The 15,510-nt window shown below is 43.2% G+C and overlaps 3 protein-coding genes across 3 annotated transcripts in view; 2 read left to right on the top strand and 1 right to left on the bottom strand.

Moving 5' to 3' along the window:
- EAH_00034610 (Transcription factor IWS1, related) overlaps positions 1 to 1,167 on the bottom strand; it is a gene marked incomplete at both ends in the record, with an annotated part of 5,640 nt that extends 4,473 nt beyond the window's left edge. Inside the window, 2 exons of the mRNA XM_013392166.1 lie at positions 1 to 144; positions 640 to 1,167. The exon at positions 1 to 144 is cut by the window's left edge and continues 46 nt beyond it. Coding sequence (XP_013247620.1) covers positions 1 to 144; positions 640 to 1,167 — 672 coding nt within the window. The remainder of the gene's footprint in view (positions 145 to 639) is intronic.
- A 2,193-nt stretch (positions 1,168 to 3,360) lies between these two features.
- Positions 3,361 to 8,222, top strand: EAH_00034620 (hypothetical protein, conserved; the record flags this gene model as incomplete). The annotated part of the gene is made up of 8 exons (XM_013392167.1): positions 3,361 to 3,633; positions 4,012 to 4,152; positions 5,090 to 5,199; positions 5,448 to 5,534; positions 5,912 to 6,032; positions 7,073 to 7,255; positions 7,565 to 7,663; positions 8,118 to 8,222. 8 exons carry the CDS (start codon positions 3,361 to 3,363, stop codon positions 8,220 to 8,222), a joined length of 1,119 nt encoding a protein of 372 aa, XP_013247621.1.
- Positions 8,223 to 10,884: 2,662 nt separating this feature from the next.
- EAH_00034630 (heat shock protein 70, putative) lies at positions 10,885 to 14,014 on the top strand (the record flags this gene model as incomplete). Its single annotated transcript, XM_013392168.1, has 5 exons — positions 10,885 to 10,999; positions 11,467 to 12,126; positions 12,330 to 12,496; positions 12,626 to 13,102; positions 13,424 to 14,014. The coding sequence occupies 5 exons, from the start codon at positions 10,885 to 10,887 to the stop codon at positions 14,012 to 14,014; spliced, it is 2,010 nt and encodes a 669-aa protein (XP_013247622.1).
- Between the last annotated feature and the right edge of the window lie 1,496 nt (positions 14,015 to 15,510).

Here is a 15,510-nt window from a genome sequence, read left to right on the forward strand (position 1 = left end):
AAGCTGCAAGTCAGCGTCTAAGGGCTGAGGTTTTCTTTTGCGTCGCTGGCGCAGCCTCTCTAAGGCCCCTGCAAAACTTGTGGGGTCCGCTGCCGATCCCGATCCCGATCCCGATCCCGCAGGCTCGGTCCAGTCTGGCTCCCTCTTAATAAAAACAAAAACAAAGTAATAGTAACAATAATATATAATAATATATTATTATATATTAGTATATATAATAATAGATAATAATAATAGTAATAATGCATAAAGAGATGCTATCATAAACCGTAATAAACCCTAATCATTATAAACCCTAATAAACCCTAGTAAATAGATATATCCATCTAAACCCTAATACACAACAATAAACCCTAATAAACCCTAATAAACCCTAATAAATAACAACAAACCCTAATAAATAGCAATAAGCCCTAGAAACATCAATGAAGAGAAACAAACAACAACAAAACCTCAACCCTCATAAACACGGCGAAAGCAATAAACCCAAAAACAAAATAAAGAGTAGAGATGAATAAACAAAGATAAAAAAACAAGGCATCAGAACGACAGGGTTTAGGATTAGTTTATATCCTTAAAGCTTTGTTAGGGTTTAGGGTTTAGGGTTTAGGGTTTAGGGTTTGTCAGGTGTTTATTTACATCGCTGTCTATCCCGCCTTCTACAGGAACAACATCATCAGGGTCTTCATGGACTGCTGCTTCTGCATCTCTTTCAATAAAACCCCCGAGTGTATCATCATCTTCATCTGCTGCTGCTGCTGCTGCTGCATCTTGCTTCCGCTGCTCTTTGTGTTTGTGTTTGTGTTTATGCTTGTGTTTGTGTTTATGCTTCTTCTCGCTCTTGTCTTTCTTTGACTTGCTCTTGCTGTGGGGTTGAGAACCCTCGACACTGCTGCTGTGCTGCTGCAGCTGCTGCTCCTGCTGCTCCTGCTGCTCTTGCTGCTGCTGCTCACCGTACTCTAGCTGCTGCTCATTAGCAAGCAGCACACCTTCACTGGAAGAAAACAATCCCTGATGCTCCTGTTGCAGCTCCTGCTGCTGCTCCTGTTGCAGTTCCTGTTGCAGTTCCTGCTGCAGTTCCTGCTGCTGCTCCTGCTGCTGCTCCTGCTGCTGCTCCTCAGGTGCCTCCTCATCGGGGCCAAAGAGGTCGCCCTCTGCAGCCTCCATTGCTGCTCTTGTTGGAGTTGCTGCTCCTGCTGCAGTTGCTGCAGTTGCCGTTGGTGCTGTTTAACTGAAAATAAGTTGCAGAAGTTGCTTCCAGCAGCAGCAGCTACTGCTGCTGCTGCTGCTGCTGCTGCCTCTGCTGCAACAGTACCGCCTCCGTGGGCTGCCGTTCGGAGTTTGCTGCTGCTTGTATTGCGCTCTCCTTCTGTTTTATTGAAGTATTAAATAATATTAAACATTAAAATAAATATATTTATTAATTTAAGAATTCAATTCAAAGCCCCAAAACTCTCTACAGGCTGCCGCTGCATGCAGCTGCGGCGCCGTCAGCTGGCGGTACACTGCATGTTTATTTTTTTGTGTAAATCAAAAAAGAAATTATTTTATTTATATTAATTGACTCAATTAATAATAATAATAATATTATTATTAAGTGTTTGCCTACCGTTTCCTTCCTTCCTTCGGACGTGTTCTCTGTCTGCTGCTGGGGGCAGCGCGGCTGTCTTGCTGCTGCAATAAACAGCAGCAGCAGTTTTGCTTTTATATTTGTTTGTTACTGCTCTTTATTAAAGATAAAGAGCAGCATTAACAGGAGCAGCAACAAAGAGTGCAGCACCCTCAGCAACAGCAGCAGCAGCAGCAGCAGCAGCCACAACACCACCTCCAGCCGCTGCACCTACCGGAGCGTTTGCTGCTGTGTCTTGCTGCCTTATCTAGCAGCAAAAGGAAGATAACAGAAAACCTGCTGCTGCTGCGGCCGAAGCTGCTGCTGATTCTCTCTGTTTATCTCTTGCTGCAGCTGCTTGCTTGCAGTTCCAGCTGTACGTACAGCTCGAAGAGCGCAGCAGCCTATACACCCCAGAATAAAGAAGGGCCTCAATCCAAACAGCAAAACAAGAGAAAGAAATTAATTACCTTGTTGCTGTCTCTCTATCTCTCCGCGGTGTACATGCATACACCTCAACAGTGCTGCAACTCAAACGCCTGCATGCACTCTGAAAACCCTAAACCCTAAACCCTAAACCCTAAAATGGGAAGGAGACGTGAAGCTGTGATTGGGGCGGGGGCCCTAGGCACCTTTACGGCTATCTTTGCTTCGCTGCATCAATCGCTGCTGCTGCTGCTGCTGTTCGTTGGTGGGGTTGTTGTGTACGGCATTTGGTTTTGGCTGAGAGTCTTCAGGTCTACTACTTGTGCTGCACCCCTCCTGCAACGCCGAAACAGCAGCAGCAAGAGCAGCAGCAGCAGCAGCAGCAGTAGTAGTAGTGGACGTTTGAAGGGGGATGATGCGTCTCCTACTGCTGCTGCAACAGCTGCAAGCAGTCCAGCAGCAGCAGCAGCAGCAGGAACAGCAGCAGGAGGTGATATATCAGACAGCGGCGGGTGTCTGCGGAACCGCAGCAGCAGCAGCAGCAGCAGCAACAGGAGTTTCTCAACAGCAGACAGCAGCGGTGTAGGAACTAAAAGAAGAGACAGCTGGGAAGAGGCTACAATAGACTCTGCAGATGAAGCAGACTCTGAAGCTGAACAAGAGTGTCTCCTTTCTGCAGCAGAGCCTGCAAAGAGACTGCCGAGGCGGATGAGTTTCTGTTCATATAATCTTGCTGCTGGCTGCTTCTCTGCTGCAACACAGGTGCAGCACCACATCGTCTCCGGGTGTATGTACACCCCAAGCCTTCCCTCTCTTGCTGCTGTCTTCAATCTTATTGAACAGGGCCTCGCCACCTTCCATAGGCTCAGGCAAGACATTCTTCTCTATCTTGCTGCTGCTGCTGCTGCTGCTGCTGCTGCTGCTGTTGCTGCTGCTGTTGCTGTTGCTGCTGCTGCTGGTCATGCTGTTGCTGCTGCTGCTGGTCATGCTGCTGCTGTTGCTGCTGATCATGCTGCTGCTACTGTTGCTGCTGCTGCTGGTTGATAAGACGAGAAGAGCCTGGAGGAGGGGAAGCCGGCGACAGCCAAATTGTTTTCCCTTGTGGTTTAGGGTTTGTGGTTTAGGGTTTAGGGTTTAGGGTTTAGGGTTTAGGGTTTAGGGTTTGGGGTGTATGTATGCATGTGTGTTTGTTGCTGTTTAGGAGTATTCCGGTGTTAACTCGTTTATATCCTCGCTGGCGCGAGGTGCCTATACACCCGAACATGCATGTGCGTTGTTTATCTGTTGAAGACAGCGAAGAAATGCATTTATGCATTGAGTGGCTGATGCGTAAAAGTCTGCCTGCAGACAAACCTCCTTGGGAGATCATCCTTGTTCAGAACAACAAACTCCTCAAGCAGCAGCAGCAGCAGCAACAGCAGCAGCAGCAGCAGCAGCAGCAGCAGCAGCAGGTGTTTGAGGTGTGGGAGTGGAGGAAGTACAGCACAGAAGAAGAGAGGGCAACAGCAAAAGAAAGAAAAGGTTTTACTGATGTAGAGAGACACTGCATCATCATCAGGGCTGAGCACTCAATAGGAGACGGAGTCTCTCTTGTTGAGGTACTCCTGCTGCTGCTGCTGCTGCTGCTGCTGCTGTTGCTGCTGCTGTGGCTACTCCTGCTGCTGCTGTTGCTGTTGCTGCTGCTGTGGCTACTCCTGCTGCTGGTCTTGCTGATGCTCCTGCCTTTGCTGCTGCACCTGCTGTTGCTGCTGGGTGCTGCTACTGCTGCTTCTGCTGCTGTTGCTGCTCATGCTACTGTTGCTGCAGCACCTACTCTTGGTGTTGTTGCTGCTGCTGCTGCTGAGCTGATATTGATGCTGCTTTTTGCCGCTTGGATGGTGTTTTCTTGTGTTGTTGCTGCTGCTACTGCAGCTGCTTCACCTGTGCTCTTAATCTATCTGCTTGTCCTGTTGCTGCTGCTGCTGCTGTTGCTGCAGTTGGGTTTGAGGCTGCTAACAGACGAGAGGGGGATTGTCTTGAATGAGGTGGCGGAGCCTCCGGTGCTGAAGGCAGCAGCAGCAGCAGCAGCAGAACATTTCTGTCTCCTTCCGACTCCAACAGCTCTTTTGCTGCGATTGGTGAGGAGACAGCAGCACGGGGTGCCTGCTGTTGTTGCTGCTGCTGCTTCTTTTGTCTTATGAAGCGCCTGCTAAACTGCTGCTGCGCTGGGGTGTACGTGCGTACAGCTGAATTTAGCTGTTGCTGCATCTGTCTTTTCATGTGCTCCTGCGGCTGCTGCTGTTGCTGCTGCTGCTGCAGACGAAGCGGGTGCTGCGCGCACCAGGGCGTTTGCTGCGTCTGTCTCTTGAAGGTCTCCTTTTATTTTATAGTTGCATCAGAGCAATTGTTGCTGCTGTTCGAAGCAGCAGAGATGCATGCACTCCTCTCTCCGGCTCCCCGCAGCAGCGAGATAATCTCCGGTGGAGTCCTAGTGCTCGGGTCTGCTGCTGCTGCTGCTGCTGCTGCTGCTGCAGTTGTCTTTGTTCTTGTTGCTGCTGCTGCTGTTGCTGCTGTTACTGCAACTCTTGCTGTCGTTGCTGCTATTACTGCTGCTGCTGTTGCTGCTGCTGTTGTCGTTGTTCTTGCTGCTGCTACTCTTGTTGTTGTTGCTGCTACTCTTGTTGTTGCTGCTGTTACTACTGTTGCCGCTGCTGCTGTTGCTGCTGTCTTCTCCTCTTCGTAAATAATCATTTTATTGTTGTTTTATGCATTTGTTTTGCTGCTGCTTATTTTCTTTTTACTATATTTTGCTGTTGTTTGCTGGGGTGTCTGTTGAGGTGTCTCCTGTCTCCTTAGCTGTCTCCTTTTCGTTGGTTTACCTCCTCTTTCTCACGCTTTGTCTCTTTTCTTTCTTCTTTCTCTTCTGCTTCTTTCTGCATTTGTTTGTTTGCATGCATGTTGTTTTTGTTTAGAGGTTATTGGCTTCATTGAAGCACTCTGTCTCTTTAAATAAATAAATGTGTAAGGGGAGGAAGATGTACATGTGTGTGTTGCTGTCTCCTTCTGTCTCTTCAGATTGCGTCTGCTGCACCAATGAGTTTGCTGCTGCTGAAGCAAATTAAAACTGCAGCACAAGCTACTTTAAATGATGTCTTCGTTGCCGCATTCACAGGGGCAGTCAGGCGGTGCGTAACTCAACTTCTTGCTGCTGCTGTTGCTGCTGCTGTTGCTGCTGCTGCTGCTGTTTTTGCAGCTGCGGTGCGACCTTTTTTGCTGTTTCTGCGACTGTAGCGGGGGGTGCTGCTGCTGCTGTCACCGCTTGTGCTGCTTCACGTGCTGCTGCAGCATGTGCTTCAGCAAGAGCAGCAGCAGCTGCTGCTGCTGCTGCACAATATATATTGCTGCGTTGTGTTGTGCTGATGTGTGTATAAAGGTATTGTGAATTGCAAGGGGACTTTCAGTTTTCTTCCTGCAAACCAAACAAGCTTCCAAAGGCGCTGCTTGCATGCGCCTTCTACAGGTCAGCAAGCAGCAGCAGCGGCAGCAGCAGCAGCAGCAGTAGAAGGAGTAGTGGTGGCAGTTGTAATAGAAGCAGCTGCAGCAACAACAGGAGCAGTAGCTGCTCCTGCTGCTGTTCCTGGCGTTGCTGTTGCGGTGGTGGCTGTGAACGCATGCGTCTGCATGCGTCTGCATGCGTCTGCATGCATGCTTTCGTTTACTTGTGTTTTCTTGCATTCATGCATGCATGCATGTTTTCTTTTGTTTGTCTGCATGCATGGTTGTATTTACATGCATGCATGCATGCATGCATGCATGCATGTTTTTGTTTGTGTGTATGTGTGCATGCATGCATGGGTTTACATGCATTGATATATTTGTTTTGTTTTGTTGTTGTAGGCGGACTGCCGGCCTTCCGAATTCTTCGCCTCTGTTGCTGCGCAATCGGTTTACTTTGACTCCTCTTTCGCTGCCTGTACACTGCAATGACCCCAAGGAACGACTGAAGAAAGTGAAGCAGGTAATAATAATAAAATAATAGTAATAATAATTATTATTATTGTTATTATTTTGCTTTTTAATAATGCATGCATGCATGCGTGCATGCATAGTTGCATATACACCCCAGAATGCATGCATGCATGCATGCATGCATGCATGTAGATCCCATTGGGAGCGTAGCTGCATGTACACCTGAGGAGCTGCATATACACCGCAATGTTGTTACAGCTGCATGTACACCCGAAGTTTGTTTCAGTTGCTTTTGAGGCGTTGCATGCATGCGTTGTCCATACACCGCAATTAGAAGATGTTGTCTCTTCTTTTTGTTTATTTGTTTGCTTATTTGGGTGTACACACACCCGAAAAGGAGGATATAAATTTGCGTTGGTTTGGTTTTACCTCGTCGCTGTGGTATTTGTTTAGAATTTTTTATTTTCATAATTTTTTTCTTTTCTATTTCTATAATTATTTCTTTTCTTTACTTCTTTTATTAATTTCTTTTCTATTTCTTTAATTCTTTCTTTTCTTCATTTCTTTACTTAATTTCTTTTATATTTCTTCATTTGTTTCTTATTTTCTTTGATTGTTTGCCTTTATATTTCTAATTCTTTTCTTTTATATATTTCTTTTTGAATTCTTTCTTTTCTTTTCAGTTTACCTCGAGTCTGAAGCAGCGGCGGCAAGCCGCAGGAGATTTTTTATGTCAGCGGCTGTTGGGACAAATACTGCCGCGCAGTTTAACGCAAAAAGCAGCAGACACCTTATTCAAGACACACTCTCTTGTTTTCTCTAATCTACCTGCTTATACAGTAAGATTATATATATAATATATATATATATAGATATATGTATATATATCTATATATAGATGTATGTTCATTTATGTACATAGTCAACAAGACACACCCTAGGTGCATATATATATATATATATATATATATATATATATATGTATATGCTAATCATCGGATAGAAGGGATCTGCAGGCAAGGACACCTGCCTCCACTCCTACTAATACTATTGGTGCTGCTGTTGCTGCTGCTGCTGCTGCTGCTGCAGGCTCCCGTATATTTTTGCGGGAGTGAGGTGACGGAGCTGCAGGTGGTGTATCCCAATTTAATACCTCAGGTGCGTGTACACCTGACGCTTGCTGCGGTGTGCTGCTCTCCCGCTCCGCGGCATGTGCTCCAGCAGCTGCAGCAGCAGCAGCAGCAGCAGCAGCAGGTGGAGATGCGAATGGAGGTGCATGCATACAAGCATGCATTTATCAGCACACAGCCGTTTAGATCTGAGGCTGAGGGTCTAGCTAGGGTTTAGGGATGGTTAGGGCTATTGTTTTTCATTATTGTTTATTGTTTTTTATTAGGGTTTACTAGGGTTTACTAGCGTGTATGAGGGTTTATTAGGGTCTATTATAATGGTTTTTTAGGCTTTATAATCAGGGCAAATTAGGGTTTATAATTAGGGTTAATAAAGGTTAATTGGGGTTGATTAGGGTTTATAATAAGGGTATATTAGGGTTTAGGGTTTATTAGGGTTTAGGGTTTTCAGGTAGAGGTGGTGTCTTACGCCGACCGAGTGTTTTTCTCGTTTGTCTTTGACCCCGCCATCGTCGTCGATGGACATAAAATACCCTCCCTATTCACTGATGTCAGTTGCTGCTGCTGCTGTTGCTGCTGTTGCTGCTGCTGCTGTTGCTGCTGCTGCTGTTGCTGCTGCTACTGTTGCTGCTGCTACTGTTGCTGCTGCTGTTGCTGCTGTTCCTGAGGCTGCTGCTATTGCTTAGGCTGCTGCTGTTGCTGAGGCTGCTGCTGTTGCTGAGGCTGCTGCTGTTGCTGAGGCTGCTGCTGTTGCTGAGGCTGCTGCTGTTGCTGCGGCTGCTGGTGCTGCTCTTTCTGTTGATGGTGCTGCTGTTTCTGTTCCTGCTGTTGTTGCTTGTCTCTTTTTGCTGCTACTGCGTTTTGTCTTTGGTGCTGCTGCTGCTGCTTATCTCTCCCGTTCTTGTTACAGTTTGTTTCTTGCTGCTGCTGCTGGCACTTGTCTGCTGCTGCGAAGTCTCCACCAAGTCAATCGTTCCTGCTGCTGCTGCTGCTGCTGCTTGCAGGAGGTGTACCGGCTTGCCGATGCCTTCGGCATCCCCCGACCGCCACAGGAGGCCCAGCACCAGCAGCAGCAGCAACAACAGCAGCAAGCAGCAGCAGCAAAATAACTCGCTAGCTTACTTGAGTTGCGTGTTTCTGTTGAGGGTACTCCTCCCGTTGTATTTTTCGTTCAACTCGTTTCATCTCTCCCAGGTGTACGTACACCTGAAATTTAGGCTTGAGAAGGCTGAAGTAGGGATGCGGCAGCAGCAGCAGCAACAGCAGCAGCAGCAACAGCAGCAGCAACAATAGCAGCAGCAGCAACAGCAGCAGCAGCAACAGCACCAGCAGCAGCAACCGCAGCAGGGAAGATCCTAGGGTGTAGCTGTGTTTGTCTCGTAGCGGGCTTCATCTGTTTGCGGTGTATGCACGCGTTTGCTGGTGTTTGCATGCGCATGCAGTATCAGTTGGGGCTGTTGCAATGAGAAGTATCTTCTCTTGTTTTTCTTTCTTTGTTTTCGTCTTTGTTTCATTTTTTGCAGCCTTCCATCTCATAGTAAACAAATACGCATATATATAATCCATATAAATATATACATTATATGTAGATTAATTAAATATATACAAATATATGTATTATATATAAACATGCTTATATATATTAACATGCTTATGCATTGTTAAAGAAATACGCGGGAGTGAATACATCTTAGGGGTCTGCTTTTCTTTCTTTTTTCTCTTAAGCAGCAAACTACAGCTGCATGCATTTCTTTTGCTTCTTCTTTCTTTTTCTTTGATCTTTTTCTTTAGCAGCAAAGTGTAGCTGCACGCATATCTTCTCGTTTCTTCTTTATCTTCAGCAGCGAAGTACAGCTGCATGCATCTCTTTGTTGATATTCTGAGGTATTTTTTTTCTTATTGCACAAAAAGTGCAGAAAAAAATTATCGCCACTGCTGCTGTACATACACCTGAAGACTGAGGAGCTGCGCATACACCGCAGATGTGCATGGCGGTGTAATATTAAATAAACGCAAATTATTGCATTTAAATGCAAATTTGCGCTATTTTTTCATTAAATTAAACTCTCTGGAATTAATTAATCCGATATAGTTCCCAATTATACCACCTGAGTAGCTGCGTGCATTTCATGTAATAGAATTTATTGATACTATACATTATATACATATAATTATATATGTAATTATATAGGTAATTATACAGGCAAATATATATACATAATTATATGCTGAGTTGCAACAGAAAAAAGATATAGATGCGTCTGATGGCGTTAAAACGCAAAATAAATTAAAAAGGAAGGGGGCGGCTTCAGGCTGTCAAAGCAGAGAAAAGAACAAAGAGCGAGGAGATTGAGATACACTGCGTTTGTAGGCATAAATGAATATAATACAAACAACAAAAGAAGAGAAATAAATGAAAGACGAAGAAATAAAATGCTGAGCAAGGCTAATCGGCAAGCAGGGGATATGCTATAACTCAGAGAAGTAGCGAAAAATTATGCGGTGCATGCAGCAGCAGCGACAAGAAAAGAAGTATTTTGATGTTTTGTTTATTTTTCTTTTCCTTTAATCACATAGCAGCAAGCCGTTCGTATTAAAGAGAGGCGAGCAAATAGATAAAAAAACAAAAATGTTTGTTATTGCGTATATCATTGTAATAAAATTCAGCAACGACAAAGACCCCTATACTGAGTTTCTCTACCCTAGCCCTCAAGGCCAAGCGCACTTCTCTTATAGCAACAAACCATCATCAATAAACCCTAAACCCTAAACCCTCGGATTTTAAACCACCTTCTTTATTCCTAATGAAACGAGTGTAGAGTACTGCAACTGCGCACCCGTCTATCTACATACAGAAGCCTTTTAAGTTTAATACATTTGAATTGAGTTTAAATGAGATGGATTGATGAAAGAAATCAAAATAAAGAACTGCTGCACCAGAATAAGAAGAGAGATATCTCTTTATTCGCGCTCAGTAGAGGAAGCTGCCATTGCTTCATAAATAAGGGTGTTTGTTCAAGACATTTGCAGGTATTAAAGAATATAACTATATACTTATAAATAAATATGTTTACACATGCACTTAAACATACATATGCCTATAGGGCTGCACGAAACCTGCTGCACTGTTGGGGTGCCGGTACAGCCGAACGAGTTGCTGCTGCAGTGTGCGTCTCTTGAGTTCTGTTTGTTCATCAGCAGAAAGCAAATTAAATTTAATAAAACTATTTTAAATGTTTTTATTAAAATAAAAATAACAAAAGCAGCTTGCCTAGCAACAGAGACAACGAGGGTGCGGTATGCCCCGAGCTACCGTCAAGCACAGCAGCAGCAGCAGCAGCGCGAGAGTGAGAAGCAGCACATATAAGTAGAAAGATAATCATTCTTTGCATCAATTATTTGAATTAATAATAGAAATTAATAAAAGAATTAGAAAGAAAACGAAAAGGAAGAGAATAAGTCACTGATGAACAGCAAAAGAAACTGAGCAACAGCAGCAACAGCAGCAACAGCAGCAGCAGCAGCAGCAGCAGCAGAGCACAAGGGCAGCAACAGCAGCGCTGTCTCAGCAGCTCAGCAGCAGCGCCCGTCGGCGTTCCCCTGCGGTGTGTCTACAGAGCTTTCTGGTGAAATCATACGCATGTAGTTGGGTTTTTCTATTTGTTTTGTTTGTTGTTTCTACTTTTTCTACTCTTCTAGGAGTGCTTCTGTCTAGTTAAGGAGCTCATTCCTTGGGTATTTACCCTCACTGTGCTGCGGTGTACAGACAGAATGGCGAGAGGCATTCGCAAGGCGGCCTTTCTGCCGTTTTGTTTTCTTTCTATTTCTTTCTTCTCTTGTATATCAAATGTCTTTTCTTCAGAAGATGCTGAAGGAGATGGAAAAGGTGCGTGTTTGTCTCTCTACTCCACCGTAATAATAACTCTATTTCTTCCCGGTTGATCTTATCTGAGGATTTGAGGGCTAAACGCTGTGCGCTTGTTGCTGCTGCTGCATCTGCTGCTTCACAGCATATTTAAATTCTTTCTAGGGATTCACAGACTCTCTCTTCTTCTTGCTGTTGCTGCTGCTGCTGCTGCTGCTGCCAGCTGCTGTCTAGTAGCATCTGCTGGGAGTCGCGTGCCTCTGTTGGAGGGGTGCGGCAGAGCTGATGCTTATAATTTAATGTAAATGTTTGATGTATGATTGTTTTATAATATGTTAAGTGCTCGTGTTCTTCTTCAGAGGGTTTTTCTGTAGAGAAGCAACATGTTCAGTAGAAACCTACGTGTAGATACACCTGAGCGTGGGGTCATTCGTCTGTTTATAAATATAATATTTGTTTCTTTATTATTTCTGCTGTTGTCTTCGCAGTTAAGGACGTAGTGATCGGTATTGACCTGGGAACGACATACTCCTGCGTTGGGGTGTATAGACAGGGCCGCGTCGACATCATTCCGAATGACCAGGGAAACCGTATTACCCCCAGTTATGTTTCTTTTGCTGATGATGAGCGCCGCATCGGTGAAGCTGCAAAGAATGAGGCAGCTAACAACCCTACCAACACGATCTTTGATGTTAAGAGGTTGATCGGTCGCCGCTATAACGAGAAAGAAGTACAGAGAGATAAGGAGTTGCTTCCCTATTCAATTATTAATAAGGATGGGAAGCCTTATATTCGTGTTATGGTTAAGGGACAGCCGAAGGAGCTGGCGCCTGAGGAAGTTTCTGCAATGGTGTTGGGTAAAATGAAAGAAGTTGCAGAGAACTACCTCGGTAAAGAAGTCAAGAATGCAGTCGTTACCGTGCCCGCATACTTCAACGATGCACAGCGCCAAGCTACAAAGGATGCAGGAGCAATTGCAGGTTTGAATGTCATTCGTATCATCAACGAACCCACTGCCGCAGCTATTGCATATGGGCTCGACAAGAAAGACGAAAAGACTATTCTTGTCTACGATCTTGGTGGAGGTACCTTTGACGTTTCAGTGCTTGTTATCGACAACGGCGTCTTCGAAGTGCACGCGACTTCAGGTAGGAATCCGTGAAATACATGAAAATAAGTATAAAATGCAAATAGAAGCAGCGGGGGAAAATGTATGCGCTTACATGACACTTAGTTGATTTATGAACAGGGTGTGTTGGTTGTACGTGCATTATGCACGTTCATTCATCATTTGGGGTGTATGCGGAGGTTTTGTTTTTGTTGTTTCTGCGTTTGTTATGGTGGTGATCAGGTGATACGCACCTTGGAGGAGAAGATTTCGATCAGCGTGTGATGGACCACTTCTTGAAGATCATTCAGAAGAAATTCGGCAAAGATTTGCGAAAAGACAAGAGCGGCTTGCAGCGCCTCCGTCGTGAAGTTGAACGCGCGAAGAGAGCGCTTTCCTCTTCTCACCAGGTGGGTTTGAGGAGGTTTCTTTTGCAAATTAGGACATAATTGATGTGTTACTGCCTTTTTTAGCGATGATCGCTGCTTTTACTGCGTTTTCATTCATGGTTTCCTTCCGTATTTCGGGTGTACACGCAGGTGACGGTGGAAGTTGAGGGTTTGGTTGATGGCGAGGACTTCTCAGAAACTCTGACTCGCGCTAAGTTTGAAGAATTGAATGCAGATTTGTTCCAGAAGACTTTGAAACCAGTCAAGCAAGTGTTGGAAGATGCTGATCTGAAGAAGTCTCAGATTGACGAAATTGTGTTGGTGGGTGGCTCTACTCGTATTCCTAAGATTCAGCAGCTTATCAAGGAGTTCTTCAACGGAAAGGAACCCAACAGAGGCATCAACCCCGACGAAGCCGTCGCTTATGGTGCAGCAGTTCAGGCGGGTATTCTTTCTGGAGAAGGAACCCAAGACATGGTTTTGCTCGACGTTACTCCCCTCACTCTCGGTATTGAGACTGCAGGTGGTGTGATGGCTAAAGTTATCAACAAGAACACCGTCATTCCCACCAAGAAGACACAAACCTTCTCTACATACTCTGACAACCAATCGGCTGTCCTTATTCAGGTGCGTAGCAGAGTAGTGCTATTCACGGCAGGAAGTGCAGTGCGTAAGGTTATTCAGCAGTTTTAAGTGTTTATGTTGTTGCAGTACATCACCCGCGTGCATATATGATGATATATATTGTAGTAATAATGTATATTGTTATTATTATGCTATGTTAATCATCCGTAAGCACTTTCTATACAGATTACAACTATCATGGGCATTCGTAGTGTTGTTGACGTCTTCCATTAGATATACATGCCTCCCCGCAAGCATGCATATAATATACATATATATATGCATATATATATATATATATATGTCTTGATGCTGTATATGCAGGTGTACGAAGGTGAACGCCCAATGACGAAGAACAATCATTTGTTAGGAAAGTTTGAGTTGACGGGTATTCCACCTGCACCTCGTGGAGTTCCTCAGATAGATGTTACGTTTGATGTTGATAGAAACGGTATTTTGAATGTTAGTGCAGTTGATAAGGGGACAGGAAAGAGTGAGAAGATTACTATCACCAATGATAAGGGTCGTCTTACCCCTGATGAGATTGAGAGGATGATTCAGGAGGCAGAGAAGTTTGCTGATGAAGACAGAAAAACTAAAGAAAGAGTGGATGCAAGAAATGCTCTTGAAGGATATATACACTCCATGAGATCTACTGTTGAAGATAAAGATAAACTCGCAGATAAGATTGAAGATGATGATAAGAAAACAATCACAGACAAGATTACAGAAGCAAATGAATGGCTTGTTGCAAACCCTGAAGCAGACGGAGAAGAGCTTCGAGACAAACTTAAAGAGCTAGAGAGTGTATGCAACCCTATCATATCCAAGGTGTATGGGCAGACAGGAGGGGCTTCAGATTCAGGAGCAACATCAGCATCAGACGACGACTACAGCAGCCATGATGAGTTGTAAAAGGAATGAAAATAAAGGGCTTGAGAAGGCGTATTATTCTTTTCTTTACACAGTCAAGGCATCACGAAAAGCATATACATCAAACAGCTAATTGACTTAACATACACTTCAGCTGTATGTATATATGCAGCATCGTACTGCTTTATCTATCGATGTCTACGAATGTATATATGCATATATATATATCTATATTTATATATATGTATATGTATATACCCCTCTCTATACGCTTTGTCTCTATACAATTTACGAGGGGTTTTGTAGGCAGAGGAGGATATAGCCTTTAAATGATAGTAAAGGCTGTTGCAATATAATTAGTTTTACAACAGAACAACAATCAAGACCCGGGTAAACTGTCTATACACCCGAATTATGTTCATTTGCGCAGCGGAGTGTTCACGAGTTCGCGCTACGCATGCAAATTGAACAAAATGAATAAAAGGGCTCTTTAAATAAACTCCCCAACATCTCATATTGCTTCTTTAAATAACTATTATACACAACAAATACAAACGACTACGAATAGATCAACAGAATAAATGCATGCACGCATGCAAGTAGCCAGGAAGTAGGTTATCAACTTAGGTTTCCGACTACCATATGTATATATATATATATATATATATATATATACTAAAGAAACGCCGATTATGGATATATGTAATATTATATATATATATATATATATATATATATAATGTATATATATGTATAGTATATATATAACCTAAAGAAGCAGAAGGGGTTGGTGATGAGTTTATCTTTAGGTTGATAGCAGAGGCTTCTGTTTTTTGTTTCTGTCTGAAAGGGTTTATATTTGCGTTTGATTGGGTAAGGGTATTTCTATTTGTTTTTGTTTTACATCTATTCATTATCACTAATCTTCATGCAAGTACAGCGTCTCTGTCTTCGTTTAATTTAATCTAAAGAAATGCAACTAATTAATACTTCAATAAACAGAAATAAAAGTTAGGGGCAGCGATTTAGCTGCAAAAGTACTAACAAATAAACGAAGGTGCATATACATGCGGCGAGCACTTCATTGAACAGATGCACTAATCTACTACCTGAGTATTATATATATATATATATATAATATATATAAATATACATATATAATATATATATAATATACAAATATATATACATATATATCTATATGCATATATATATATAAAGCAGAGGTCCAGTTTAGCAAGTTAAAATGCACATAAACATATAAATAAATATATATATATATATATATATATATATATTTATACATATGTATATATATGATGCACTGCAGATAAAGAGAAGACACTGTAGAACAGAAGAAAAAACAGAAAAAGTAATACACGGCGAAGCTGCGTGCATGAAGAAGAAAATTAAGTGCAGAGTAAAATAATGCATGTCTTTTTGCTGCTCATGCATAAAACAAAGCCCGAAACCTGCTCACCGCTTGCAATATATATATATATATATATATATATATATATATATATATATATATATAT

This window comes from Eimeria acervulina, genomic scaffold (genome assembly GCF_000499425.1).
Source record: "Eimeria acervulina Houghton genomic scaffold, Eah_scaff355, whole genome shotgun sequence".
Classification (NCBI taxonomy): domain Eukaryota; phylum Apicomplexa; class Conoidasida; order Eucoccidiorida; family Eimeriidae; genus Eimeria; species Eimeria acervulina.